Source organism: Herpailurus yagouaroundi, unplaced genomic scaffold, assembly GCF_014898765.1.
Source record: "Herpailurus yagouaroundi ecotype Mexico unplaced genomic scaffold, PumYag 206, whole genome shotgun sequence".
NCBI lineage: Eukaryota > Metazoa > Chordata > Mammalia > Carnivora > Felidae > Herpailurus > Herpailurus yagouaroundi.
In genome coordinates, this window is record NW_024412437.1 from 2,616,264 (window position 1) to 2,641,887 (window position 25,624).

General features: G+C 46.5%; 2 protein-coding genes across 6 annotated transcripts in view; one reads left to right on the top strand and one right to left on the bottom strand.

The window, feature by feature from the left end:
- PITPNC1 (phosphatidylinositol transfer protein cytoplasmic 1) overlaps positions 1-17,784 on the bottom strand; it is a 273,382-nt gene extending 255,598 nt beyond the window's left edge. For 2 of the 5 annotated variants that reach the window (XM_040452149.1, XM_040452155.1), the window contains exon 1: positions 4,962-5,022. In XM_040452149.1, the coding sequence (XP_040308083.1) occupies positions 4,962-5,007 (46 nt within the window). In that variant the 5' untranslated portion in view covers positions 5,008-5,022. Of the gene's footprint in view, positions 1-4,961; positions 5,023-6,541; positions 7,498-14,677; positions 14,743-15,701; positions 15,821-17,637 lie in introns of those variants that run through there. The other 3 variants (XM_040452154.1, XM_040452152.1, XM_040452151.1) reach the window with 3 other exon arrangements.
- A 240-nt stretch (positions 17,785-18,024) lies between these two features.
- The window catches only part of PSMD12 (proteasome 26S subunit, non-ATPase 12), a 30,182-nt gene continuing 22,582 nt past the window's right edge, over positions 18,025-25,624 (top strand). Inside the window, exon 1 of the mRNA XM_040452148.1 lies at positions 18,025-18,225. Within this exon, the coding sequence (XP_040308082.1) occupies positions 18,118-18,225 (108 nt within the window). The 5' untranslated portion in view covers positions 18,025-18,117. The remainder of the gene's footprint in view (positions 18,226-25,624) is intronic.

Below are 25,624 nucleotides of genomic sequence, written 5' to 3' on the forward strand. Positions count from 1 at the left end.
AGAAAGAAAAGAAAAGAAAAAGAAAAGAAAAGAAAAGAAAAGAAAAGAAAAGAAAAGAAAAGAAAAAAAAAACCTCCACTTGGGAATACCACAAAATTCCCGCCTGCCGGCAGGCGACAGGGACAGCGGACAGCTGGCAATCTACAATCTGAAACTCTCCTTTTCCTCTCCCAGCGGGCTGAATTTACAAAAGATATATAAAACCTTCCTGACTTCTTGCTACAAATCAGCTGATTTCTATATCTGTCGTTTTCGCCAAACAGGGGCAGAAGTGTTAGCTAGTTTCCAAAAAAGTTTTCCAAGTTACTTGACCGTATAAACCTCCAGGCTACCGAAAGCAGGCCAAAGCCCACACAGACCACAACCAGGTCACCTGCGCCCTCACTCAGGCGGCTAAAGCAATGAACCTCGACTTACTTTTCCAGTAATCACTGCCCCTGAAAAACACGTTTACTGCCTGTCACTGTGCACACAATTTTATATTTAAAAAGAAGAAGAAGAAGAAGAAGAAGAACTTTGTGAACGCTTTTCCCCTTACACACACTTTCCACATTGCCATTCTGGGGCAAAGAGTTGGCGGGGGGAGGGAGGGTAGGTCACAGTGGATCTTAAAGAGATTGAGTGTTGAAAATATATTAATTTTCTCAAAACTGCTTACAAAAAATAGTATTCTCCGTTCCCCTGAAACAAGAGCTTTTCTGAAATGAAGGCGACTTGCTTTTCTTTGAATATCAGTATTACTCATTTAATCAGACACAGGGTTTTTAAGTAGATTTTCAAGAGCCTTAGGGACTCACTCGATCCTTTTGTAATGAAAAGCAAAAGTTAATTACCACCTGCTTTTAACTAAGGTTTTGTTAACAATAATGTCCTTTTTTTTTTCCCCCAAGCCCCAGCATCTGTTTCGTGTGGCAGACATTCGCTCCCAAATCACAGGGGAAATGGCAGTGTCCTTTGCACACGAAAGTCAATTTCACTGACCAGCCAGGAGGTCAACATCTGCTCCTTGTCAGTTCCATTAGTGGTGAAAGGTTTGCACTTATCCATTAACCCGCCCAGGTGCCGCTCCCAACCAGCAAGGGACCTTTCTTTGTAAGATAGCTGGGCAGCATGCACAACGTGGTTCTCTGACCGTGGGACAGGCAAGAGAAGCCACCATGATCACTCAGAAACCAAACTCATGACCCTGGCTTTGGTCCCTCCCAACTAGGCTGAGAGTCTGGCGGGGGGGGGGGCGAGTCAAAATAATGCTTGTTCTTAAAAACCTTTTCAAAATTATGTTTATGAGGAACCCCGGGAGAGGTGAGATTAACCCAAGGAGCCTTTATTCATTATATTCAGGGTATCGCTTTGTACAACATACAGTGTCAATGCCGGCATTAAACTTAAACTCCCTTTCCTTAAAGAATTTCTGCTCCAATATTTGCAGATGCATTTCATGAAAATCGTTTAGAACAGATTTCAGGAGCATTATTGGGCATTGTGGAATCTCCATTTAGGTCATTCCAGAGCCGGCACTACCCCAATCCCAAATCTGTTCTCAGAAATGTGCGCAAGAAAATTCTCCCGGGACCCAGGGGAGCCTGGATAAAGTGCACTGGCTCCTGGCCAGGGCAAAGAACAAAATAATATTCTGTATTTAAAAGCTGTTTTTCTTTCCTTTCTTTCTTTCTCTTTCTTCTCTTCTTTTTTTTTTTTTTTTAATTTTTTTTTTCAACGTTTATTTATTTTTGGGACAGAGAGAGACAGAGCATGAACGGGCGAGGGGCAGAGAGAGAGGGAGACACAGAATCGGAAACAGGCTCCAGGCTCTGAGCCATCAGCCCAGAGCCCGACGCGGGGCTCGAACTCACGGACCGTGAGATCGTGACCTGGTTGAAGTCTGATGCTTAACCGACTGCGCCACCCAGGCGCCCCGACTCTTTCTTCTCTTCTTGGAGGGGAGGGGAGTGTTTCTATCTTTCATTGTGCAACAAATCCCTAAGGACCACAAATAAGTCCCTTAAAGTGCTCCCATTAACGTTAATGCAGTCAGAACAGGAACTGTTGAAACACCAGAGCAAGCAATGAAAATAAAAGGGGTGCTGCCTTAGATAATATTAGGATGTGCTTCATTCACTCTTGACGATGCTGATCTTACAGGCAAGAACCTGGCAGGGAGGGGTGATCTTCAGACCGCTGCAAGGACTCCAAGGAAGGTGGAGTCTGGGATGCTGGCAGCAGCAAAGAGAAGCTTGTGGGGAAGGGGCCTTGACCTCCACCATGATCTCCATTGAGCCACACATCCCAAAGCCACCCCAAATAAATACACAATCTAAGGAAAAGCAGTAGATGAGTTATACTAAATCAGCCTCAAATGGAGCCCCTGGCCATCCTTCTGGTCAGCTGACTTAATGTCCCCTAAGTAGACGGAAGGTCAGCGTCTTCAACCCACCTTCAACTAGAGACTACTTAGACTTCTCTAGTGGCCCTGCTTTTGTAAACGGGCTGAGGGATAATATTTCCTTCCAACGAGGAAGCCCCCAGAGAAGGAAAAGTGGGAGAACCGCTGGCCAACAGTCAAACAGCTGTGCACCAGAAATCAGAAGACCCGGGTTCTGGCCTAGACCCTGCCCTTAGCTATGAGACGGACCTTCTACAACCGTGGTCTTCTCCACGGAATGCAATGGCTCAACTACAGAAGATCTCTACCAGCCCTTCTAAAATTAAAGAATCTACATCACCAAATGTTCCAAAGGAAGACAGTGACAACTGTCTCTTTGAAATCAACTATCAGCCCTCAGGAACCTTTCCTGTTTAGAACTTTCCAGTGGAGGGGAATATATATATCCAGTTCAGAGACGACACTAAACATAAATGAGGAAACTATTCCAGTGAAGTCTTTTATTAAAATTAACCCATGAGGGGCACCTGGGTGGCTCAGTCAGTCAAGGGTCAGGCTCAGGTCACGGTCTCACAGCTCGTGGGTTCGAGCCCCGGGTCGGTCTCTGTGCTGACAGCTCAGAGCCTGGAGCCTGCTTCAGATTCTGGGTCTCCCTCTCTCTCTGCCCCTTCCCCGCTCACGCAGTCACGCTCTCTCTCTCTCTCTCTCTCAAAAATACATAAACATTTAAAATTTTTTTAATTAAAAAAATAATGAGGGGCGCCTGGGTGGCGCAATCGGTTAAGCGTCCGACTTCAGCCAGGTCACGATCTCGCGGTCCGTGAGTTCGAGCCCCGCGTCGGGCTCTGGGCTGATGGCTCGGAGCCTGGAGCCTGTTTCCAATTCTGTGTCTCCCTCTCTCTCTGCCCCTCCCCCGTTCATGCTCTGTCTCTCTCTGTCCCAAAAATAAATAAACGTGGAAAAAAAATAATAATAATGAAATAAAATTGATGCATGGGATGTTAATTAGGATCTTAAAACCCTTTAATCCGAAATTGTCTAAAAAAACAAAACACCAACACTCTGATCTAGACCGTGGTTCAGCTTTATTTTCTTTACCTCCCAATGCTTTTCCTCTTTCCTGGAACTAGGGAACGTTTCATGAGTTAAAATAAGGTTTAGAGAAATAGTAGAATCTAGTACCCTCTAGAACAATTCCAAAGGTCTTTGATTTTTCATTTAGTTGACAGAGGCAATGCTATCGGTTTTCAAGAAAAGTGTTTGTTTTTGTTTTTCCTTTTTCCGCATTAAATACCAGGAACAGGCAAAGGGCAGCATAAAGAAAAACAATGGGTTTTGCCATGGCTCTGGTTGTGGCTTGGCAATTAATTAGTTGCATGACCTGGCGCACAATACTTAACCTCTATTACTCTGTTTACTTATCTGCAAAAATGTGGATCCTAGCACACGAGTTCCCCTGACGCTCCCCTCCACTGGGAGTTAAAGGGGATAACAAGGCCAGGGAAGAAGAATGGATAGTGTTGGTTCAGTTCTCTCACTGACTCTCCAAATTGAGGGCGTTTGCCTCATTTTCAAAACTATGGGCGCCGCTAATTAACCTTGCTGGTTAGAAACAAATTCCTGTGTAGACGGAATCAAGCCCAAAGCAAATGAAGTGTTGAAGCAAAAGTTAGGCTTCTAAGAGTCTACCTAGGTTGACGTAACTGGCTTCTTTGAAGGTACTGTTCAGTTCCTTCCCAGTTTTTAATGTTAAGGACGGCAGGACGCAGCACAAGAGAGACTGAGTCAGACTCCAGGGATCTAACCTCCGACCAGCTGGGCCTAGTTTCCTCATCCATCATCTGGCTTGGAAAAATCTGAACCCTATCGGTGTGAAACCCTCTATCAATCTATACACTGACCTGCAGCTTCCCTAACCAAGTAGAAGACTAACTTCAAAATTCAACTTTTATAGTAACTGAATCATGCGCTAGTCTGAATGAATTATACATTAGGTAAATTATAATTACACATTTTATTGTTAAGCGGAGCCTGATTTCATTTGCCAATTAAGAAAGGGCCTCCGCCTGCACCATTCAAATGCGATTACTTCACCCTGAAGCAGTGGGTATTTCAGCACCAAAAATAAATAAGTGCGGTAAGAGGTGTGCCTGAGCGTTCACCAAAGCCTGCGAATAAAACCAACCAGAATAAAGAGAATAAAAAGATGTTGGGGGTGCCTGCGTGTCTCAGTCGGTTGAGCGCCCAATTTCGGCTCAGGTCATTATCTTGCAGTTTGTGGGTTCAGGCCCCGCGTCAGGCTCTGTGCTGAGAGCTGGGAGCCTGGAGCCTGCTTGGGATTCTGTGTCTCCCTCTCTCTCTCTGTCCCTCCCCCGGCTTGTGCTCACTCGCTCGCTCTCTCAAAAACAAATAAACATTTAAAAAAATTTGTAGGTAGTAAGAAGATTCTAGAACTGGCTATTTTTTTCAATTATCACCTGCATTGTGGGTTCTTTCACACAGTACCAACACTGTCCCTAGCTTCCAAACTCCTCTCCATAAATAAAGTCATTAGGAAGAGATGAAGAAGCTCTCATACCTCCAGGCGGACCTGCTCCAGCTTCAGCTGCCCACGGTGGGAACATCTCAACTCTTTCTAGAAACACTCTGATTAACCAGATTCACTCATTTGTCTCCCCACCCCCACAGCTGTGTGCTGCTCCCTCCACTTGATTTACACCTTCCGGATGCACCCTCCAAACTCTGCCTGTCCACATGGATTCCATCCTTCAAGACTCTACTCCAATGTTCTCTCAAACGCCACCAGGCAAGAACGCTCGGTTCATCATTCCAGTGGGGGCTGTCCTCTCTCTTTGGCAGCCAATGTTCTTGGGATATATGTTTTGTCAACCCGGAGCTACTTTGATCTTGCCTTGGACTGTACTGGGGTCTTGCCTGAACACTTGCTCCAGATGACAGATGAAGCCTGCCCCTCGGGAGGACAGCCACTTACTTTACGGGTTAAATATCCTTTTCTTTCCCAAAGCACCAAGCCCGCGCCACAAGGTGGTGGCTCAAATAACGCATCTGATAGATTAAATGCTCTGTAATTAAATATAAATACGGTTTGGCTCACCCGTTTCTTTGGTGTGGCACACCAAAACACACTGGTGAGTTTCAAATTTCCCTGATTGGCTTCATGCTTCCTTGATGTCCCTGGACAGGCGCTAAGCAATTGTGAAATCACCAAAAAGGTAGGGAGGCGAGGGGGAAGAAGGGAAGAAAGGGAAGCCGGGGCCTGAATAATCCTCACTGAGTCATCATTTCCTGAATGATGGAGCTTGCTGCTTCGGGGGATCTGGAGAATGGAACCGGAGCAGCGGGTGGAGGACGAGCCCCCGCCCCCCGCACGCCCTGCAGCTGCAGGACCCAGACCCGGGCCGGGCCCGCACCCACGTGCTGGAGCGCCCTCCTGTGGCCGCGCCGCAGTCCCCGCCGCTCCCGGCTCGCCCGCAGACCACGCTCCCCGCCGCTGAAGGAACAAGAGACGCAGAAAGTTTCCCAGCCAGGCGGTTAGCGAAAGGTCGAAGCCAGGTCTGGGAGCCTCGATGCGCGGGCGTGGCGGGAGCGGCGCCCAAGGCTGGCGGCGAGGGCGAGCAGTGCGGGCCCAGGAGGACTCCCGTAGGGCTCTGAGGTGCTCCCCCCCAGCGGGTTCGGGGCCTCGAGATCCCGAGAGCAAAGGCTTCCCCCGTACCCCGGCCACACAGCAAAGCGCGGGAGGGGAGCCAGGGCCCACGACAGGACCGGATGCCTCCCCTCGACCCCCAAGCTACCAGGGCGCTCTTGCGGCGCTTGGGTTTGTTTTATTCATTTTCTTAATTGGAGGGAGGGGCGCACCAACTCCCTTTGGTGCATCCGATCCCCCAGTCAGGACTCCGGGTGCCCCCCAAGAACCCACCTGGAGTCCACCGCCCCACCCAACGCCGCCCTCCCCCTCTGGGGTGACAAGTGGAAACAGCAACCCCCTCTCTTCCTCCTCCCCGCTGGGGAGGTAATGCTCCAGCAGGGTCTCCCTGCGGCCCGCAGAGGACCCGCCGACCGGGAGGCGGCAGCGGGGTACGCGGCGCCCCGGGGCGAAGGGCCCCGAAGCGGGCGAGGCCGGGCCGGCGCGGCGCTTACCTCGTCCACGGTGAGCGGCATGCAGATCCGGTACTCCTTCAGCAGCATGGTCCTGCCGGCCGCGGGCCCCCGGGGCGGGAAGCGAGGGGCGCCCCCCAGACCAACAAGGCTGCCTCCCCGACGCAGGGCAGGGCGCCCGTAGCCCCCCGTTCGGGAGCCGGCCGGCGAAGCAGTCCCGGCGCTGCGCTCAGCTCCTGGCTTCCTCCTCTCCGCCCGAGAGCATGTCAAGGTTCGGGTCCGAGTGTTCGGGGCTCCCCCGCCTCCTTCCTCACCGAGGTCTGTCCTCCCGGTACGCGGTGTTGCAAAGTCAGGGAGGGATCGGGGCGGGCGGGAGGGAGACCCGCTGGAAACCGCTCAGATCGGCAGCCCTGGGCGGTAGGAGCGGCCACCGGATCAGGACATGCCCGGTGGCGGGCAATGGAGGAAAAAAGAGAGGTTTCCAAAAATTGAAACGAATGCACAAAAGTCACCGGCTCGATCCGCCTCCGAAAGCAGACATGAACCTGGCGACCCCCCCTCCTTCTCCGGCGGGTCTGCCAATGCTAATGTCACCAGGAACACATTGCAGCCGGAGCTGGAGATGCTGACTTTCCAGACAAAGGCTCGATCGGTTCCTCTCCCCGGGCGGTAAACAAGATTTCCTGCTCTTTTAGGGCCGGTCCCCGAGGCGCTCCGGGGCTCTCAGCAGGAGAAAAGGGAAGCTGCCGCCGCCGCCGCCGCCGCCGCCGCCGCTCGGCTCTGTCGGGCTGGGGCCCGGGGTTCCTCCAACCCGGGCTCGCGGCGGCGAGGGGCGGGCGAGAGGAAGCTGGCGCCTTCCGCGCACGTCCCCTCCCCCGGGTCCCTTGGCTCCCCGAGCGCCGTGCGTGCCCGCGAGTTTGCAGCCACCGCGCCGGAGCCGGAGAGTCCGCGCGGAGCTGCAGTGTGCCTCGGGCCGGGGAGGTGGGTGCGGGAGGAGCGAGCGCCAGCGAGGCTGACATCAGCAGCGGCCGCGGTGGGGAGGGTAGCCCCATCCGGCCAATGGGGAAATGGCAAAGAATGTGGAGGATTTAAACAAAACAGCATGTCTCTCTCTCTCTCCCCGGCTCCTGCCAGACGGCAGGGCTGCCCCGGAGCTGAGCTCGGCCGGCGCTGGGGTGGATCGGGAAAGGGGGCTTTTCCCTGACTCCCCTACCCTTGGAGTCCGTTCTCCAGTGTTCCCTGGGTGCCACGGTGCTCCGCCCGGCCACTCTGGGTAGCTTCTGGTTGCCAGGTGCACAAGCGAGGCTTGACCTTTGGGGGAGAAAAGGTCTTTGCAACTGCCCACCGCGATTGTTTTCACTTGGGTCCAGGGAGCAAGCCCAGCGCTGGAGAGGCGATGAGCTTTGGGAGCCTGAGAACGAACTCTCGCCTGGGTTCCTGACTGATTTCAGAGGAGGAATCCTGTTAAACTGGGAAGTGCAACAGCGTGGAAGAAAATGAAGTACAAACAGAAAGCACACGACCAGAGGGAACGTGAACCGGACATAGCCTTTTACCTCTCCCGGTCCGCAGGGCTGCAAGAAGAGGTTTTCCTGTCAGCACTCCTAAGTTCAAAAAGTCACAGTGAAATGTCAATGAAAATGCCTGGCGTGTTGGTATTTCATCCATATTAAACAGATCCCTCGTTTTAACCACAAGAGGCACATTCTTCAGTTACTCAGGAAGCTGCATGTAACTGCTGAAGTCTGTTTTTCATTTGTCTGGTATTTTTAAGCTTGTTTTTCTGAAAAGTTGCTGGTTGAAAAAAATGCATCGTTTGCCTCTGTGCAGAATAACCAGCAAAGCATCATCTTTTCTCAGAGGAAATATTTGTGCTCTAGAGTCCCACCGCTACCCACAGAGCTTGGATGGTGCTGCGGATGATCTCAGTGTCACAGTATTTAAAATTATGATTAATAAATAGTTAACCAGAAGAACTATGGTGGGCTGTGGCAAAAATCATCCCAGATGGCTGGAGGGAATTTATAACTGTGTGAACATGATACAAAGCCTCACAGAAAAACAACACCCTATATCCAGTTTATATTTTAGTGACAACTATTTTTCTAGATAGATGCTTCCCAGAGTTGGCCCCGAAATATTCACAGCAACTAATTAAAGCCAAACCAAATTCCTCGAGGTGGAAAATCTAAATCTGACACCGACACCGTAGTGGTGAATAATAACACACTGAAAGCCTGTGATATGGAAGCTCAAGCTTGTTTTCCTTTTTTCCTACTTCTTACTTGAAAACAAGTGTAGCGGCTTCGCTTCTGGTACCCAGTGCTCTTCCCAGAGGCAGCGAGGCGATGTGCTGGCTAGCCACACATACACATGCACACAGGACATCACAATGGGTAGATATATTCCTAGCTTCCTAGATGTTTCCTGACATTGATTCTGTAACTGTTTGTTTGTGTTTGTTTTTTACTGAAATTGATATTAAAGTTGAGGAACTCCCTCCCCTCACTTCCCAAACTGCAAATTACGCTTTATACACTTCTCTCCTGACTCTGGTAAGCTGCCTGAACTTCCTTTTCATTCAGTCCATCCGCATGCCTGGTCACATTAATCTTGTTCAAGCACTGCACTAATCCTGCCACCTTCAAAACCTCTCGCTGATTCTCTGTGGCCTACTGAGCCCGTTAAAATTCCTTGGCAGGAAGATCAAGGCTCTGAATCTACCTTTCCCCTGTCCTTCTGCAGCCAAGTGAGACAAATCTGTTGGCCTGGGAAGGCATCCACTTTACCTTGACCCTTCTGCTCCTGTCACTGCCTTCACAGAGAATCCCTCCCCCCAGTTCTTCCCCCATGACACCATCTTTCAGCAGTCTGTTTTTGGAAAGTGACTCTGAGGACAGTGCATTGGATGGGATAAGGCAGAAAGATACCAGAGGCAGGAGGTTATTGGTTATTAGAATACTACAGGAGACCTATGAGGAGGATCTGAATTAGCACAGAAAGAAAAGACGATGAATTTTGAAATGCGGTAAGGACTTGGGGAGAATCCGTTTTCACTACAACAGTGCTTGGGGGAGGGGAGGGCAAAGGGAGAGCTTATTCATTCATAATGCAATCACACAAAGGGAGGAGAGCGCCATCTACTGGTCAGATGCGCTGTTTAAAATGTTTTCAGTCCTCTCGTCAGCAAGTCTGGCAAGAATTCCATCTTTGTTTCTTTTCCACCAGTGGAATCCCCAATATCTACTGCCAAAGAGCTTTGAAGGTGTTGCTATCATCACCAGGAATAGTACTGATGAGGGGCGCCTGGATGGCTCAGTGGGTTGAATGTCTGACTCTTGATTTCGGCTCAGGTCATGATGTCAGGGTTGGTGGGTTCGAGCCCCATGTAGGGCTCTGTGCTTACAGTGCAGAGCATGCTTGGGATTCTCTCTCTCTCTCTCTCTCTCTCTCTGCCCCTCTCCCATTTGCATGCTCTCTCTCTCTCTCTGTGTCTCTGTCTCTCAAAATAAATAAACTTTGAAAAAGTTTTAAAAAGGGAATAGTGTGATGATACATTAACAACTGTATAATCTACAGTTACTGATTATCACATATTAAAAAATAGGATGGGGCACAAAGCAAAAAGAGGAACAAAGAGTTAAGTTATCAGTGAGGAATGACATGAGCAGTAGGAAAAGAGTATCAGCCTATACAAGTCTCTGACAGCATATATTCTTGGATAAGTGACAAGCTGTGAAGGCACGGGTTCTCAGAAGGTGAGATGGGGGAGGTGCACATCAAAACCGATCATCTAAGGAGCTTTTTCAACCCATTGTCTTCACCTGGATTCTGATTATGTGCACCCCACACACACACTGAGACCTTTCTCAGTCCCTGTGAATAAAAATAGGACCCACCCTGTAAGTTACATCTGAAAGAAGAATGTAGCAACAGTCTTTGTGACCGTTCAAGTCATGTTTCAGTCCTAGAATATCCCTGGCACTGCTGAAGTAAAATATTACAGTTCCTTCCATCTTCCTTTTTTCTACTCTCTAAGTTGTGTGGGCTTGTCAAAGCCCATTCAAAGTCCCATCGCCTACACAGAACCATTCCAGACAATTCTTTACCTTTCTAGCTGCCCAGAACATTTATCTGGACTATTCATTTTTGGTTCTGGTTTGTTATACAAGTGTGGCCTCTGTATACAAAATGCCACCTGTTCTCCAACTGCCCGAAATGGTTGTAAGCCTCCAGAGGACACAGACCATGTCCTCTCTGAATCCTCTGGAAACTGTTTTCTGCTAGAAGGGGTAGTGTAGGTACCTAATAAACATCTATTAGATGTGTGTATATATTAGTTCAGGGTTCTCAACCTCCGAGCTACTTGGCCCCTGGTGCCAGGTTAATTCTTTGTTGTGGAGGTCACTGTAGGATACTCAGCAACATTCCTGATCTCGACCCATTGAGTATCAGTCTCATCCGCCCCCCCCCCCACACACACACTGCCAAATATGGGGGTGCATATGGAGGGGGCAAGTCTTGCTGCGGAGACCTGCTGTATCTGTGTAACATTTGTTAATCTTATCTAAATGTTTCGCTTCTCCAAGAAGAAGCTTTCGGAGAGACTGACTTTCAACTTGTCAAAATTGGGGCTAAGGAGAGAAGGATAAGACAAAACTGTTACACCACAGTAACATAAAGATGTACCTTCTCATTCCCATGCTTCTCTTCACATTACCAAAGTGGCCCTTGAAAAAGGGCTTGACTTTAACCTTGATCACTTGGTTAAGGTCATGTCTGCCCATTTTTTTTTTCCACCATAAAATTACTATTTTTCCCTTTCCATGCTCTGTTCTTTGGAAGTAAGTCATTAGGTACAGCCCACAATCAAGGGAGGGGGAATTAAGCCTGTGTCCTGAGGAGAGGGTATCTACATACATAATGGGACGTTCTGTGAGATTTGTCTCTTCTCCATTTATTTATTCATTCAATTATCTATATCTATTTTATACTCTGAGTAACAACTGAATACTGTGTGAGTTTTCTTGCTCAGATCGTTTCTGCTGTGGACAAGCTGTGGTAGCTCTCCCAGGTTCCTGTGTCCATTTCACATACCCCCTCTTCAAGGGCTGTTTTTGAAAATCAAACATTATCCTTTGCAATTAAATTTTGTTTTAATAAATATTGTTTTAATTCCAGCAAAGTCTAAGCCTGTATATGTGTGTGTGTGTGTGTGTGTGTGTGTGTGTGTGTGTGTGTGTGTGTTTTAGGTTTATTTATTTTGAGAGAGAGAGATCACGAGCAGGGGAGGGGCAGAAAGGGAGGGAGAGAATCCCAACCAGGCTCTGCACGATCAGCATAGAGCCCGACGCAAGGCTCAAACCCATGAACCAACTGTGAAATCACGACCTGAGCCAAAATCAAGAGTTTGGACGTTTAACTGACTGAGGCACCCTGGCTCCCCTTTGTGTGTGTTTTAAACACCTGTGTGTCTGATTTTGTTAGGAAATAAGCAAATGTTAAATTCATTCTTAACACAACTACAAAAAGCAAGTCCCAAGGCAATTCTTATGTGTAGACCCATTTATCAGGCCTCTGTTAAATACAGAGAATAACTGACATGTAATTGCCTATAGCTGTGCATTAAATGCTCATAAAATAAAAATTCATCCATGATGATGTGGTATAAATTGCTTCACATAGGAAAAAAAAAAACAGGAAGTTCTGTGGCCAAAGGTATAGTTTTGTCTTTTTTTAAAAAAATAAATTAGCAGGGCGCCTGGTTGGCTTAGTCAGTTAAGCATCAGACTTCGGCTCAGGGCATGATCTCACGGTTCATGGGTTCGAGCCCCACATGGGGCTCCATGCTGACAGCTCAGAGCCTGGAGCCTGCTTTGGATTGTGTCTCCCTCTCTCTCTGCCCCTCCCCTACTCGTGCTCTGTCTCTCTCTCTCTCAAAAATAAATTTTTTTTTAAGGTTTTAAAAATGAATAAATTAGCTAGTAATAAATGTCCTTTTATTGCATTTCCTGTTTTTACAGAAATTTGCAAAACACTGGAATAATCTGAAATAAATTCTTAGACTATATGTAACTATACTCACTGGAGAGAAGTTTTAGTGATGAAAGAAGACACTGTCCTTGATCCTAAGTGTCCTTTAAAGGGAGGCACCTATGCAACCATAACTGATTGTAGCTATTTAATGCCAAAGCATATTTAATGTAGTATCATCAAATGATGTCAACACGGATCTGGAAATAGTATTTCTTTTCTTTTTTTTTTTTTAAGATTTTACTTTTAAGTTATCTCTATACCCAACATAGGGCTCAAACTCATGACCCCAAGATGATCGAGTCACATGCTCTCCCGACCAGTCCAGCCAGGCGCCCCTGGAAATAGTATTTCTCAGCAATGTAGTGCCATAGGAAGAGCATGTAATTCGACTTTTTGTGGAACATTTTTTTTAATGTTTACTTATTTATTTTGAGGGTGGGGAGGGGCAGAGAGGGAGAGAGAATACCAAGCAGGCTCCACGCTGTCAGGGCAAAGCCAGATGTGGGGCTAGAACTCACAACCATGAGATCATGACCTGAGCTAAAGTCGAGTTGAACACTTAACTGATTCAGCCACCCAGGTGGCGCCCCTAATTTTATTTTACAGACAGAGAGAGAGAGAGCAACCAAATGGGGGAGAGGGAGAGAAGGAGAGAAAGAAAAGAATCCCAAGCAGGCTTCATGCTCAGCACACAGCTCAACATGGGGCTCAATCCCACGACCCTGGCATCATGAACTGAAATTTGGCTCACCAAATTGGAGAGTTGGATGCTCAACCGACGGAGCCACCCAGGCGTCCCTCGGGAACATTTCTGTAACGCAGACCTTGTGGCTTACGTTACGTGACTCCCAACTTCAAACCTCTAGCCCAAATGACTCCCCCTAATTTGACCCTTGTACATGCATTTGCCTTTTCAACACTGTCACTGTCACTGGATACCCAATAGGGCCTCAAACTTAACATATCCCAAACTGTGGACTCCTGTCCTTTTCTGCCTGGCTTGATTGTCCCCAGTCGGCTTCCTCCTTGGTAAATGGCAACTCCATCTTTCCAGACGCTCAGCCCAAAAATCTTGCCGACATAGTTGACCTCTCTGCCCTCAAGGCCAACTCTCTTGGCACCACCTTCAGATTATATCCAGGATCTAGCTGCTGCTTACCGCTTCCACTGCCTCCACCCTAGTCCAGGCCACCATCGTGTTCCTCCCGAACTACCGCAATAACCCCCCAGCCAGTCTCCCAGCTTCTCCCCAACCTAGTCACCACATGGCAGAGACTGTTTTACTATGTAAGTCAGCTCATACCACTCCTTCGCCCAAACCCCCCATTGGCTCCCCATCTTACTTAGGTTGAAAACCAAGTCCCGGGGCACCTGGGTGACTCAGCCGGTTATGCGTCCGACTTTGGCTCAGGTCACGATCTCGCGGTTCGTGAGTTCAAGTCCTGCAACGGGCTCTGTGTTGACAGCACGGAGCCTGCTTTAGATTCTGTGTCTCCCTCTCTCTCTGCCCCTCCCCTGCTCATTCTCCCTTTCTCTCTCTCTCAAAATAAACAAACATTAAAAAAAAAAAAAGTCTTTATAATGGTTGAATCGCCCCAAACTTCATCTCCTGTAACTCCTACCCTCGCGTATTCTGGTCTTCAGACAGGGTGACCTGATTGCTCTAACCTCAGGGTTCTTGCTCCTGCCTCTGCCTGGAATCTTCTCCCCTGCAAACTATCCGCAAAACTCCTTTACTGGGGCACCTGGCTGGCTCAGTTGGTGGAGCATATGACTTCCGGTCACTCCAGTCTAAGGGTCGTGAGTTCCAGCCCCGTGTTGGGGGTAGAGATCACATAGAAAAAGGTAAAAAGAAACCAAAAAAGACTCCCTTACTTACTTCAGGTCTTGGCTCACTAGCGAGGCCTTCCTTGACCACCTCCCACTCACTATCACCCCTGCTACATTATTTACATGTTTATTTTCTATCTCCCCTCTACCCTCCCGCCCCCTTTATAAGGTTCACTTCACAGAGGCGGGAACTTCGGGTCAGATGTGTGCACAGCCAATAAGCTGAACGGGCCAAAGATGCCAAATATGGAAAAAATAACAATAATATATAGACACATTATTTTCAATAATTAGTATCATAATATACATTACCCCTGCTTTTCCAATCAGTTTTTCTCTCTGTTGTCGAAAACTGACGTCTGTGCTCAGAGCAGGAACTGGAAGACAGAGTTGGGGTATACAGAAAGGAAGATAGTTTACTACTTTGCCAGGCAAAGGAGGTTACAGCAGACTAATGTCTCCAAGACTGCAAGCCCGCCTGGGGGAAAGGGCTGAGGGCTTTTATAGGAAAATACAGGATCTGGGCATTTGGATAGCAGTCTGGTCCCCGCTGCCAGCCTGGTTCCTCAAGGTGGTCTCATGACTAGAGCTGGCGGGGCCATCTGAGTCTCGTTACTAAGTATACATTGAGGGCGGCATGTCAATATCTGTACTGAGTTCTTGGAACAAAGGATTCCACAGAAAAACAAGTGAAAGGGAAGGGGAGGAGGAGGCTTTCAAGAATGAGGAAGAGACAAATTTGTTCAGTTTATAAAGTCCAACCCAAAACAAAAAATAGTGATAAAGTCAAGCCTTGCTGGGGGACTAGCACGTTCACCTTTTTTTGTTATTTATTTTTAAGTAATCTCTACTGCTCAAGTGAGGGTCAAACTCACCACCCTGATTCTTTGTTTTTTAAATCTCTAGCTCCAACGTGGAGCTTGAACTCAGAACCCCAAGACTAAAAGTCGCATGCTCTACCGACTGAGCCGGCCAGGTGTCCCAACTAGTTGTCCATCTCTCTCTTTTTAATGTTTATTTGTTTAGTTCTGAGAGAGAGAAAGAGAGAGGCAGAGGGAGGGAGACAGAGAATCCCAGGGGCTCGAATGCAGGCATCATGAAATCATGACCTGAGCCAAAATTAAGAGTTGGACGCCTAACCGGCTGAGCCATGCAGGCACCCCTAGTGTGTACATCTTAATTTCCATCCCTCTTTACATTTCTACAGAGGTTTCATCTCTACCTTTTAGGTTCCTTATTCTTTGCTAACTTTTCTCTTCTGAAACTAAATTCTTACGATGTCTGATTCAGACAAATAAATGATTTATAAAGCGTCTACGTAACCCGCGCTCTGAACCTATTTTCTCTCTTGCTCAGTCTTTCACCGGGTTTCTTCTTTATTTCACTTTGCGGTTGCTTCCTTTGTAAGCTTTCCCTTAGATTTCAAAGTGCTTTCATTGTTCATTTCCTCCAGGCCTAGCAAGGAAGGGCTTCAGTTTGGTGGAGTTTTCTCCACCCTCTCTCACTCTTACTTTTTGAGTCCTGGAAACCAGGATTTACTCCAGATTTACTCCACCACAACCTTGTCACTTTTTGTCTTTTCACATTCTTGACACAAAACGGTAGACCTCCAAATGCTCTGTCTGCTCTTCACCAAACCAACTGCACACTGAATACAGAGTCAGAAACAGCTCAGCCTAGTGCTCTCAACAATACTGGCTCCTAGAGGGGCGCCTGGGTGGCACAGTCGGTTAAGCGTCCGACTTCAGCCAGGTCACGATCTCGCGGTCCGTGAGTTCGAGCCCCGCGTCAGGCTCTGGGCTGATGGCTCAGAGCCTGGAGCCTGTTTCCGATTCTGTGTCTCCCTCCCTCTCTGCCCCTCCCCCATTCATGCTCTGTCTCTCTCTGTCCCAAAAATAAACGTTGAAAAAAAAAAGAATTTTAAAAAACAATACTGGCTCCTAGAAATGCGTTTTAGAAATTTGTGTGGGTATTTCAGGTTGTCACGATCACTGGGGGGTAAGGGGGATCAGCATGTAATTGGGATGCCAGACATCTACGATGCGACAAACCTGCATGGTAAAATATTGTCCCACAATCCATCGGATTTTTCTTTCTTTTAAAAAAGTTTGTTTTCCTTAACGTTTATTTTGAAGAAGAAATAGCCTCCGAACAGCCTCCAGGCTCTGAGCTGTCAGCACAGACCCTGACATACAGCTCCAGCCCACAAACGGCCAGATCACGACCTGAGCCAAAGTCGGCTGCTTAAGCGACAGAGCCACCCAGGCGCCCCTCCACCTGACTTTTCAACGTCCTGCCAGACACCCACTTATGTGTCTGAGGCCTAGACTCGAACTTCACTTTACATATGCTCTTTTTTGACGTTTTAATATACACTAAAATTTCTAAGAATTCTTCTATGTAAAAAAACAATGGAAAATTGTACTTTCACAGAGTCAGAACTTTACCAAGAAGTTGTACACCATTTTGGAGAAATCATGTCGCCCACAGTAAATCCTTACGATGCTTGGAGAACCAACCTATTGAGGTTGCAACTTCTGATTTCACAGTTATGTGTGTGAACAACCACACCACTGGTTTATTTTCTATAGTAGACATGTCTTAGCCTTTAAATTTTGAAGTTTATTCATTTATTTACGTAAGTAATCTACACCTGAGGTTGAGCTGGAACTCAGGACCCAGAGATCAAGAGTTGCCTGCTCCTCCAACTGAGCCCGCCAGGCGCCCCTAGCCTTTATATTCTGAAGTATTATTATTTTGCTATTTTGCGATGCTTCTCCTTTACCTTACAGCTAGGGTGTTTTGTTGTTGTCGTGTTTAATTATGTGTGCAGGTGGGTTATATTACCCATGATTTTCATTACAGAACAGTAAAAACAAAGAAAAACAACAAAAGGAGGTCTATTCAGTATATAAAAAGGGATGTTGGTGCTGATTTAATTCGCTAACAGGTAGACCATTCCAAGATTTCCCATTTGCTTTGGAAGCTACTGTTTATACTTTGACCACACCACACACAACCTCATTTTCACTTTCAAGCATCCTAAGCTGTTAAATAGGGACCCAGACGATGCAGATGCTAATGAAAACTTGCACGGTCCTTAAAAATGGAAATAATCCTGCATGCGTAAAATCTCATTTGATGCTCACAAGAGTCCTACAAAGAAAAGTCAACAAAATCTTCCTAAAGATTCTTCTTACCCACGTAGTGGATTATAGTAAAAATGAAAACAAACAAAAAGTACTTGTTATATTACTGAGCCGCTGTCATACCTTCTCTTTGAGCTTTGAGAGATCCCACAGATTAAACCAAGATTCTCAACCAGATGAAACTTTTTTCTTTAGGATTTCAGCCTGCTCATGCAGAGATGAGAAAACGGAGATCCAAGAAAAGCTAAGCGACTTGCCCACGGCTCTGAGAAATAATATTTGCAAAGCAGGGAGACGTAAGAGTATATGAGACGGCCTACTCTATTACACTAGCTTTTCTCACCGCAGAAGCCGTGGATGAAAGTCGGTTATCAAGGCAAAACCGGACGTGAGCCGCAGGCTCGAGGGCGAGCCCCGCCCTCCGCCCCGCCCCCAGGGCTGTCTGAGGCAGTGCCTGACTGGTGGCCAGCGCAGGGGGCCTCGTGGGGGTCCTTCGCGCGGGCTCCCGACGCACTGCCTGAGTGGGTGCGCAGGCGGCTTCCGGTGTGGGTGACGAGTGGTGGCCGAAGCAGGGGGACATCAAGGGACGTTCAGGCCGGGACCATGGCGGACGGCGGCTCAGAGCGGGCTGATGGGCGCATCGTCAAGATGGAGGTGGACTACAGCGCCACGGTGGATCAGCGACTGCCAGAGTGCGAGAAGCTGGCCAAGGTGAGGGGAGGCCGGCTGGCTGTTCGCGGGCGCCAAGGGCTGAGTCACGGCGCGGAGCTTGCTTAGGCCTCAGGGGGCCTGCGGGCTGAAGGGTGCGTCTCCCACTGCCTGCCCAGCCCGAGTTGGGCCTGCGTGAGCAGGAGGTCCCAGGTGTGCCCCGCAGCGGGAGTACGCTGGTGCATACAGCTTCCCAAACTCTTCCCCTGGACTGATGGCCACTTCCCGGAGGAGGTGGGGCCTCACAGTACTCTTTGCCTTTTCTCGGTACTGTTTATCGTTTACTTTAACAGTTTCCCAGGGGTTACGGCCGCTTTAGCGTTCAGGCTAGATCAGAGAGTTGAGTTCTCTCACTCTGGCTGAATGAACGTATGTCGTTAAGTTGTTTATGGATCATGGGATGTTCCTGGCCTGTAGCCAGGAGAAGCAGTAGGAAAGTGAAACAGGACGAAGGTGATGAGCGCAGGACCCCTGCCCTTAAGGAGTTCGTATATATAACGAATTAGACGAGTCAGGCATGGTGGTGCGTGTTACACAAGTATAAAAGTGCTTATTGGAACGCAGAGAAGGAAGCTGTTGTTTTTTTACTGGTGGGGTAAGGGAAGGTTTTACGGAGAAGTTGACGTTTGTTTTGGGCCTTGAAGAAGAAAATTGGGATGGGGAGGAGTCGTCCCCGGAGCGGGAACTGCAGCCGCAAAGACTAACAGGCACAGCAGTGCAGAATAACCTAATTAGGGGAGGTCATGAACCGTGGTTTAGTCCAACTGCTTATCTCCTCTGGAATAGAAATTGAACTTGATTCGAACATTTTTCACCTCTCCTGATATGTGTCAGGCAACTTTATGTACCATTTTACATATAAAGAAACCAAGCCTCCTGGAGATATTTGTGGAACACCGGTAGGAACAGAACCAGGGTTTCAAAACTAGAATTGTCTGACTAGGGTTTGAATGGTTGTGGAATCAATTCCCATCATGGGCTGTTGCTAAGGATTACGCTCAGGCCTCATTAAATTCCTTGATCAATCTAGCCACAAATATTTATTGCTATTCACCTGGGATGCATGTACTAATAGGGTTGTTTTGTCTCTTAAGGTGCTTACCACAGAAGTACATTTAAGTGCAACTAATTCAGGGACAGGAGGAGTGTCAAGTAATATTTCACAGTAATATTTCTTAAAAAAAACAACCTTTCCACTGCTTCCTTTTTTTTTCTGATAAAGGATTTAGTGGGGCTTTAAAAAGACAGGGCTAGGGAAGGCTGATGAAGTTGATACACCTGAATTTCTTAGCTTCAGTACACTTGATGGAGGGGAGCCATAAATTCATCTCTGAACTTTCTAGCAGCTTGTGTAAAGAAACATCCTCACTTACATGAGAGTTGGAAAACCCCGACAGTGCCAGGCAGATAACGAGAGCTGGCATTTGTCGAGTATTTTCTACACTGCCAGGCAGCCTTCTGCGTGCTTACATGCATTAGCACGTTCGGGCCTCACCTTAGCCCCATGTGATAGGTGTTGTTGTTTTACCGACAAGAAAAGAGTCTAAGAGAAGTTGAGTCACGTGCCCCAAGGTCATACAGTTAGTAGAGTGATGGAGCCAGGATGCAGAGCAAGCAGACTGATTCTGGAGCTTGTGTTGTCTCCATGCTCTCCTGCCTAGTGAGCCAAGTGTGATGAAATCCTGAGCCAACTCCTGACCACTTATCCAGGGAAGGGGGGGGGGAGTAACTCCTCACCTCCAGTTAATCTTTGCCATTTGGGCATGACAGCCAGACCTCAACTCTTCTAATTTGAGGGAGAAACCAGGGGTATGGATTTGTTTTATACGAATTGCCTCAACATTTAGAATCCGGACACAGATCTGTTTTAAAACACCATTTGAGCCAATACCACATAGATCAGACAAAACATACCTACGGTCCAGAGTCAGCCCCTGAACCAGCACTTTGGAATTAATAGATTGCTGGTTTTCATAAGGAAGAAACCGTTTGCTGAAAAGAAGTACAGCTATGCCTAGAGCTGAGACCTGGGAGAAAAAAAAAATCTTCCCTTTACCAATTTCTGATAGCCTACTGTCAGTAGTCCGTGCTAGACGTTGTGGGGAGTATAAAGGTTATTAGACAAAGCTCTTGCCCTCAGAGAGCTTATAGGCCAGTAAGAAAAAAAAATATTTCACTGCTACAGTTGTAGTAATCACGTGTATGGCGTTTATGTGGGATATTATGGTTATGTGTTCAAGACAGTTGGAAAGACTTGCAAACTCAAATGCCTTTTTAGGTGTCAAGTGGGTAGCAGAAATGTTTAAAACAGGGAATGTTGTGGCCTGCTAAACTATGTAAAATAAAAGCCGTTTGAATTTTTTTTTTTAAGTTTATTTTTGAGAGAGAGAAGACACATGTGCACAAGCTGGGAAGGACAGAGAGAGAGCGAGAGCATCCCAAGCAAGCTCTGCCAAGGGGTTCAGTCCCACAAACCATTAGATCGTGACCTGAGCCGAAGTCAAGAGTCAGAGGCTCAACCCACTAAGCCACCCAGGTGCTCCTGGATTTTTTATTTATTTTTTTTAAGCCAGTGTGCCAGTGGAACAAAACAGGGTACAGGTGTGGATTCTTTTTGTGAGGGAGGAAGGTAGAGGGCTGGGGATGGGAGGGCATAAATGTTTGTGGTTTTGTTTTTTAATGCAAACCCACGATTTTCAACTTTTGGATTAGACTATTGTCTTACAGTCTAGTTAATTTTTTTAAGTTTTGTTTTGCCTTCTGTTTGTCATCTTATATTTTCTAACCATTCTGCCAAATGTAAGAAAATACCTATTTAAAGCATCGTATTTTTACACTGGAATGTATGGGACACTTTAGCATACATTCTTTTGCTTTTTTACTTTAAGCCCATCAACAAAACTGAAGAAAGTTTTGTTGTTTTTACTTTACTTGTGAAAAAACTAAGGTTCAGGCAGCTTAAGTGGTTTATCCACGGTCTACAGCAAAGCCAGATCAAGCTCAGGTCTCCTGGCAGCAGGTAGTGTTCGTTTTGCTACATCTCACGATATCTTTAAGAGACTTGCTCCCGTGCTTATTTTCCTTACAGCATTTTTAATTTACTTTTTATTTTTATGATGTTTATTTTAAGAGGTTGAGAGTACGAGTTCTTGCACTAATGAGTGGGGTAGAGGCGAGAGAGAGAGAGAGAGAGAGAATCCCAAGCAAGCTCCCCATTATCAGTGCAGAGCCGACTTGGGACTTGATTCCACTAACCTCGAGATTACGACCTGAGCCAAAACCAAGAGTCAGATGCTCAACTGACTGAGCCACCTGGGTGCCCCAAGACAATTTTTATTCTTTTTTTTTTTTTTAATTTTTTTTTTCAACGTTTATTTATTTTTGAGACAGAGAGAGACACAGCATGAACGGGGGAGGGGCAGAGAGAGAGGGAGACACAGAATCGGAAGCAGGCTCCAGGCTCTGAGCCATCAGCCCAGAGCCCGACGCGGGGCTCGAACTCGCGGACCGTGAGATCGTGACCTGAGCTGAAGTCGGACGCTTAACCGACTGAGCCACCCAGGCGCCCCGACAATTTTTATTCTTAATGTGAACAACATTTGCAGGTAAAAATTGTGTGTATAGAAACTTAATAAGAATATACCCAGTGAGAAAAGCACAGAGAGCAGAAACCTTCAGAAGGCATCCTGAAGTCTAGACCTGGGTGGTAAAATTGACAAATCCAGGCCATTTGAATCTCCTACAGTTGTGACTTACTACGACTCTGTTTCTGTGTCCTAACACTCAACATAGAACACCAGTCACTAATATTTATTGCTGTGTACTTTCTATATAATGTTAGCTGTTATGATGAAGATAATGTACCTAGTATATTCCAGGCATGTCTTCATAAGTATTGCTTTAATCCTTACAGCAACCCTGTGGGGCAGGAATTATTTTTATTATACTCATTTCATTTAAGAGAAAATTAAGGGCCAGAGAGCATGAGGGTCTTGCCCTAGGTAGCACAGTGGTGGACCTGGGATTTAGACCCAAGCAGTCTGGCTGCAGAGCCTATGTTTTTAACCATTACGTTCTCCTCTGCTGCCTCTGTGATTGGTATTTGATTGATGAAATAATAAAAGTGATACTAGTTCTTGATAATGGTTAGGGCTTCACCGTCCTATTAGCTAAGGAGTTAAAAATTAATCTGAAGAGGGCCTTTTCTGAACCGTATGTGGTATTTAGCAGTTCTTACTACACAGAGGATCACCACCCCCCATTTCGATTACACTATATTTGGTATGTGGTTGTTTGGGGATTATATTCTTAAATTGAACGTATCCTTTGGTTCTCCCTCTTCGTGTCTTTTCATTTCATTTGGTTACCTGCAGCCTCTTCTCCAGGAGGAGGTGAAATGTAAAACAGTTTATTGATTGCCAGCAGCTCGGACATAAAGACCCTCTTAAGAAATAGTAACGTTAGGGGCTTCTGGGTGGCACATTTGGTTGAGCATCTGACCTCAGCCAGGTCACGATCTCACAGTTGGTGAGTTTGAGCCCCATGTCGGGCTCTGTGCTGATAGCTAGAGCCTGGAGCCTGTCTCCCTCTCTCTCTGCCTGCTCATGCTCGCTCGCTCGCTCGCTCTATCTCAAAAAAAAAAAAATTTTTTTTTTTTTAAGAAATAGGTCATGTAAAAATACTGGATTAGCTTTAAATTTCAACTACTTGTGGTTAACTTTTTATTGGCCTTTTTCTTGTGTAGGTTGTTTAACAAGTTATTGAAAAGTTGGATCCATTTAGGAGGTAAAAGGTAGAAACAGAACTTACAGATACATAACATACATGATATGTATGTTGATGATATGTATGTTGAACAAACTCCTTAGTAAGTTACCTCATTTACAAAGATTTTAATGAGAAAAGTGAGTCACAAAAGTCACATGTTCTAATGAGTTGGTTTTGGTAGCTTTGACCGTCTCCTTCCTCTGAGTTGAAAGGCAGCAAGGTGGGGTGGAATTTCAAGAACTGTGAATAGTTAGGAAAGGAGGAAGGTAGTTAGCCATAGCATTGGCCGTGGAAGATTTGGAGAAAAAAGTGGAATAATTAGAGAATTGGGAGTTGTACTTATTGAAGTCGATGGTAGCATCCCCCAGATAGAACTGAATTGCCGGCCATATAACTTACCACATCCTACTTACCTTGACAGTAAGAATCAGGAATTTTGGGTACCTGGGTGGCTCAGTTGGTTGAGTGTCTGACTTTGGCTTAGGTCATAATCTCAAGGTGAGTCAGGAATTGTAAGCCATTAAGATCATCTGCTAGTTGTGGTCCAGCCATTCAGTGCATACTATGTACAAGTTGGTGTGAGGGAAACAATCGAACAAGGTCCACCCCTGAAGGAAGTTATGGACCACTTAGGAGGCAAGACATGCACATTAATGACTGTAGTACAAGGTATAGAGGGATGTACCGTAGTAGCTACAGAAGCAACATCATGTGCTTGGCCAGGTACCGAGCTGCATTGGTGAACAGTATAGACACAGTCCCACCTCTTGCAGAATTTACATTCTAGTGAGATTAGAGAGACCATGAACATTAAAAGAGAAAAGAGTTTGGGGTCATTACCAAGCAGAAAGTCAGTGGGCTTGTTAGTTAAGGAAGTGCTGAATGACTACTGACTTCCGGAGAGTTATTTAAGAATGCCTTCCTGAGAAGGTGACCTCTGATGTTTTGTTGATAACCGCAGATGATGGCTCTAAAGCAATATGTGATTTCTTCACGTGAAGAATACAGTTCTTTTACTGGTTTGTTTTTTCTACTTTTTTTTTAATGTATTTTGTTTTGTTTTAATTTTCTTTATGTTTATTCATTTTTGAAAGAGAGAGACAGCACAAGCAGGGGTGGGACGGAGAGAGAGGGGGACACAGAATCTGAAGCAGGCTCCAGGCTCTGAACTGTCAGCACAGAGCCTAACAAGGGGCTCGAACTCACTGAACCATGAGATCATGAACTGAGCCGAAGTCGGACGCTCAACCGACTAAGCCACCCAGGTGCCCCTGTTTGTTTGTCTGTTTGTTTGAGAGAGAGAGAGAGAGTTTAAGTGGGGAGGGGTAGAGAGAGAGGGAGACACAGAATCCTTAGCAGACTCCAAGCTGTCAGGAAAGAGCACGACATGGGGCTCAAACTCATGAACTGTGACATCATGACCTGAGCCTGAGTTGGCCACTTAACTGACTGAACCACCCAGGTGCCCCTAGAATGCAGTTCTTTAAAACCTATACTTCTGGGGCACCTGGATGGCTCAGTCAGTTAAGTGGCTGACTCTTGATTTTGGCTCAAGTCATGATCTCACAGTTTGTGGGTTCCAGTCCCACATTGGGCTCTGCACTGATAGTGTGGGGCCCACTTGGGACTCTCTCTCCCTCTCCCCCTCCTGCGCTCTTGTGCGCTGTCTCTCAAAATAAATAAACTTACAAAAAAAAAAAAAACCATACTTCTGAATTAAGATACCATAAACAGCGGGTGCCTGGGTGGCTCAGTAAGTTAAACATCCGACTTTGGCTAAGGTCATGATTTCATGGCTCATGAGCCTCGAGCTTTGTGCTGACAGCACAGAGCCTGTAGCCTGCTTCGGATTCTGCGTCTTCCTCTCTCTCTCTACATCTTTCCTGCTCGCAGTCTATCTCTCTCAAAAATAAATGAACGTTAAAAAAAAAATCTAAAATGAGTTGATTGGATTAAATAATCTGTGGCAGTCTTTAAGTTCTGAGATTCTTTGATCTTCTATGATTTATTAGCTTTTAACTTTGGAGAATTTATGGATTTGTTCTTTGTTCTTTTCCTCTGATGGGCATTTAGTTAGCCTTTATTGTACACATGAATCTGTAGAGTTTTCAGAACTGATGCTCTCCTTTGCATAGGAAACATTGTTACAACGCTAGTCATGGTGTTTCAGATTTAATTACAGTAATCATATATTTCAGAGTTAAAATTCAAACAATGACCATACAGTACATAATCTGTACTCCATAGAAAATTCATAGTTTAAACGTTATTTTGGAAAATATAGAAAGTATTTTGAAAAATCCAAACATTATTTGAGTCCTTAATTCAAAAACTGTTTAATTACTTTCTTTGATCAGTAAAAGAGTAGGACTCATGTACTGTCCATGAATGTCATTAAAATAAAAAAAAGTTCTGGGGCTCCTGGCTGGCTCAGTTGGTGGAGCACATGGCTCTTGATCTCAGGGTTGTGAGTTTGAGCCCATGTTGGGTGTAGAGATTACCTAAAAATAAAATCTTAAAAAAAGGCTCAATCGGTTAAACATCCAGCTCTTGATTTTGGCTCAGTTCTGAATCCCACAGTACGTGAATTGGAGCCGGGGGGGGGGGGGGGGGGGGGGGGGGGGGGGGGGGGGGG